The sequence below is a fragment of the Tupaia chinensis genome, unplaced genomic scaffold, assembly GCF_000334495.1.
Source record: "Tupaia chinensis unplaced genomic scaffold, TupChi_1.0 Scaffold144899_1, whole genome shotgun sequence".
NCBI classification, from domain to species: Eukaryota; Metazoa; Chordata; class Mammalia; order Scandentia; family Tupaiidae; genus Tupaia; species Tupaia belangeri.
Window position 1 is genome coordinate 5,705 of NW_006204759.1, and position 4,530 is coordinate 10,234.

Here is a 4,530-nt window from a genome sequence, read left to right on the forward strand (position 1 = left end):
CATGAGTGGTAGACAGCACCTTCTAACAGGCTCCCAACACCACCATTCACCCCCGTCCTCAGCCATCCCCAGATCACGGGCGCATGTGTGCGGCATACTCAGGGATGTCCCCGGACACAAACCCAGAACCTTCCCATGGGGGTCAGCCTTGCGGGGCATTGCATTCTACCACTGTGCCACCATCCCGTCCCCCTCGGTCCTTCTTTACTGCTGGCATCTTCCTTGTCAGGGGACGGACACGGAAGTGTAATTAAGCAAATTCCTCTTCTCACTGAAGTCTTCCTGGGCCCAGCTCACTCTGCCCCAGGAGCAACAGCAGCTCCTGACACCCATGGTCACTCTTGCGCACACACGCGTGTGCACACACACGCCAAGGGTGAGGAAAGCTCGATGTGAGCGTGCTCCCGTTCGCAAGCAGCCCAAATTTCCCAACCACTGATGGGGTCCCTTCAGAGAACCCCCTGGGGATACTTGGTGGTTGTCCTTGCTCCAAACAAGTCCTGACTCCTCTCTGAACTTGTCCTAAGGAGACAAATCTTTCACCTTTGAAAGGCAATTATGGAGGATCTAATGACAATGAGCCCGTGTTTATCCCTCCAGTTCTCTAGGTCTGTTCATGCGCCTACACGTTTGCCTGCGTTATAATTGGTGGGCACGGGCCGCCTCGTGATCTGCTCTGTTCGCTCACTGTTCCGCTCAGAGCCTGCTTTGTCACGCCTCCGTGATTGGGCATTGGTGTTGTTTCCCATCTTTCCTTTTGTATTTCCATTTATTATTTTTATGTTTTAAATTTGCTGTAGGGCCCATGTGCTCACCAGAGAGTGCTTAGGTGGGCGAGGCACTTCGCTAAGTGCTTTGCGTGCATTATCTCGCTCCATCTGCATGGTAGCCTACGATGTATTTAGTTTAGCCCATTATACAGATGGGACCACCAAGGCTCATCAGAGAGAGCGAGAGAGAAAGAGAGAAAGAGAGAGAAAGCAAGCTGCCAGGACCGGGACTCACACCATTGTCAGCCCTGTGGGAGTTGAGCATCTCAATCACCATACCACCTGCTGGCCCCTCAATCTCTCGCTCTTATGTTCAAGGCCGCCGTGGCCACCTTTCTACAAAGTTGTCTTCCCTTTTGGATTATTCCCTTGGAGTATTTTCATTGTGATTTTGCCAAATAATTCTCTACCAATAAAAAAAAAAAAAAAGAACCGATACACAGTACAGCTAGAAATCTGCGAAGGAGGCCATTCTCTCCACGTCCCGACAACCCTGGGTTTTATCATTGCTGGTATACCTCATTGAGTCATTGCTAAAGAGGCAAGGTCCTGTTGTCTGAAATGAAGGGAGTTGGGCTGAGGAACAGGAGTGAAAGGTACAGCCTTCCTGGGGGGGCTGTGGGACTGAGCAGACGAGAGCCCCAGGCAGCGCTAGGGATGCTAAAAGCGACGTGGCTGTTACTATTCTCTGCCCTTCGAGAGTTAACTCCCGCCTTTGAACACTGAGTGGACTTAGTCTGGTAGGTACAGCATTTCTTCACGTATATCAGTTCTTCATATCTTTTGTTCTTCCATAACTTAGCAGTTCTGTCTCTTTCTGGCATTTTTTCTTTCTAACAGCTTCCTTGTTCTATGCATTTAATAAAATCATTCCTTTCTTCCTTTCTTTTTCTTTACTTGGACAAACTCACCTGGGCTCATTTGCTAACCTCCATTTCTTTGATAATCAGAATTTTTTCTTTCCTTTATAGCAAATTAGTCATCTTGGAGAATGGACGATCTCGGGAAGCAGATTTTTTAAATCAAGCAAGGATTTCAGGAAATTTGGAAGGCAATAACTAAGTCTATTCAAAGCACTAAGATGAAGGGACCTCTGTTACATGTTAGATACATGTATGTATACACACACAAATATCCACAGTCTATAAGGATGCACATAATGTATACATGTAAGAAAAAAAAAAAAAACACGAAATCTCAGAATGCTAGGCCAGTGCGTATCAGCCTGCAAATATTAATATACGGATGTGTACCCCCACCCACAGAGCCTGGTAAACAGTACACAGGACCAAGGAGAGCCCGGGATGCAGTGGGTCGCTCTGCACAGCAGCCGCCATCTTGGGGAGCCCCTCACCACCCAGGTTGTGTCGCCGCAGCGCGCGATAACGACTAACGCTTTGCAAATTTTAGTTTACAGAACACCCTCCCATGCGCTCTCTCCTATAACAACCTTTGAATAGACTATGTCTTAATAGCCTCCACTCAATGAGTGCTTACGTGGGCGAGGCACTTCGCTAAGTGCTTTGCGTGCATTATCTCACTCCATCTGCACGGTAGCCTACGATGTATTTAGTTTAGCCCATTAGACAGATGGGACCACCAAGGCTCAAAGTGGCCAGATGATTGACACCCAGCTGATAAGCGAGGAGACTTGAATACTGTCACTTTCCTCTCTCTGAACTGACATCTTGCGTCCACCTGCAGGGGGCGCCCTCGCTATTTGCAGGCTGCGAATGTGGCTAACTAAAGAGAACGCTTTTAGGAAAGCAAGCCTTGCTGGTCATTTTACTACGTTCCCAGAAAATATGTGAGGCTGAAACAAGACAGAAGCCTTGTCCACACCAGTCTATCACAAGATTATAACAGCAAACAAACACGATTCGTGGCACACCTAATGGCCCACCGCTCATCCTCACAGAATCACTGGCTGTCCGTGTCAGAGGTGGGGAGCTAGAGGGAGGCTTAGATCCCAGGCTGGTCTGTCTCTTTCCTCTCCACTGTGAGACCACGGCACTCTCACACTCGCTGTGCAAGGCTGGGGCCCCAGTTCTATAATTAACTTCTGCCTAGACCCCCCAAGCCCCCTCTGTCCCAGAGTCAAAGCCTGCCTGTAGTCTGTGCCACAGACCTGACCTGGAGCTGGGGACAGGATGCCAGGTGCCGGGGCTTGCAGGAGGCAAAGGCATCTTTAATTACAGCTGTGAGCCTCACCTCAGCATGCTGGGGAGCCCTTGCTCCTCCTTGGGTCTGTGCCTAAGGGCATCTTTCCAGCTTCTGCAGGATCCCCCATTCTGAGCTGGCTGTGTGTAACTCTTCTCCCCAGCTGGCAAGAGCCCAGTTCCCCAAGGAGACCAGAAAGCCCTTGGCCCTTGGCACAGCTGGGTCCTCAGCCTGGCAAGTGACACCTGCAGTGTCAGCCCTGTCACCTGCGTGAGGCAAGGCTCTAGCTCATCTCAGAGACAGGGCCATTTTCAGACTCTGGGGCTGGGGCTGGGGGCAGGGTGTGCCTCCCACTCCCACATCAGCCTTGCCCTGAGGCCCCTCTTCCCCCAAGCCCCTCCCCATAATCTTTCCTGGATCCCAGTCTGCCCCCATCACAGAAACCCTGGCCTGCTATTCCCTGGGAGCTCTGCCTGTCTCCTGGGGTACAGACAGGGCTTCCTGACCCCAATCCTTGGCGTGCCATCAACTTCCTTCCCTGAGATCGGCCTGGACTCCCCCTCCATGGCAGCCTCACTGCGGCTCACTGTAGATGGCAGCTCTACAGAGAGGGCCACAGGGGCTGACCACAGCCTTAGCCTCCCAGGTCCCTTCCCCACTCCAGTGTCCTCTCCCACTCCGAGAGGCTCAGGGGTGGGTGTGGTTCCTTTCCTCACGGTGCTCAGCCACACGGGGTCTTGCTGTGAACCAATGCCCCCAGGTACCTACCTGTGGGCTTGAGACCCTGGCCCAGCACTCCAAGGTGAACCCCCTGACCTCAGCCCCTTTCCTGCCAGCGTGGGCCACTGGGCCAGTGGACTCGCGTTAGGAAACACAGGTGATAGTTTTCCTTTTTATTTGGCTGCTCCTGTCTGCCTCTCCCAGGTCAGTCTTGGGGCGGCAGCTCAGGCAGGGGAGGGGACCCCACACTGTGCTATCAGACCACCCTAGGTGCCCACCCACACTCCTACATCAAGTCCCAGCCCCAAACCCTCATCCTCCTAAAAGCAGCAAGAGCAGGTAGGGCTCAGAGGCACAGGAATGCGAAGGCCACTTTCCAGGGAGAGTTCAACAAGTCCAAACGCAAAGCCAGGCAGGATCTGCTCCTTTCTCACAGCTGCCACCCAAGCTCAGGTGTGGGGGTGCAGCCTCAGTCCCCAGAATTCTTCTCTATGGCAGGGCTGGCAGCCCATTCAGTTTTGCTCCGGCCAGGACATTGCGGTCTTTCCTTTTGTGGTCGTGTGGCCAGCCTGGTGCAGTGCGCTCCGTGGTTTGGTGGCCGGGTCAAGAGTGCTAGTAGCCCAGCCCGGGGTTGGCTCGCAGGTAACCCCGCTGCCAGGAAAGAGGCCCAGCAGAGGGAGCTCCGGGACATCGGCGCCAGCTTCCCCCAGAGGCCTGGGCCAAGCCCGGAGCCTCGGCTACCGCCCTAGGCCGTCCCAGGTGCGTAAGCGACGAGCACGAGGCACAGCGCGGCGCAGGTAGCACCAAGGGGCCGGCGTTGTCCCGGCGCGCCAGGCCGGGCCCGGCAAGAGGCGGCGCGGGGCGCGGGGGGGCGGGGGCC

General features: G+C 53.9%; 1 protein-coding gene across 1 annotated transcript in view; it reads right to left on the minus strand.

Annotated features, from left to right (window-relative positions):
- Positions 1–4,198: 4,198 nt before the first annotated feature.
- The window catches only part of BHLHA9 (basic helix-loop-helix family member a9), a 987-nt gene continuing 655 nt past the window's right edge, over positions 4,199–4,530 (minus strand). The window contains exon 2 of the mRNA XM_006167604.1: positions 4,199–4,510. Coding sequence (XP_006167666.1) covers positions 4,263–4,510 — 248 coding nt within the window. The 3' untranslated portion in view covers positions 4,199–4,262. The remainder of the gene's footprint in view (positions 4,511–4,530) is intronic.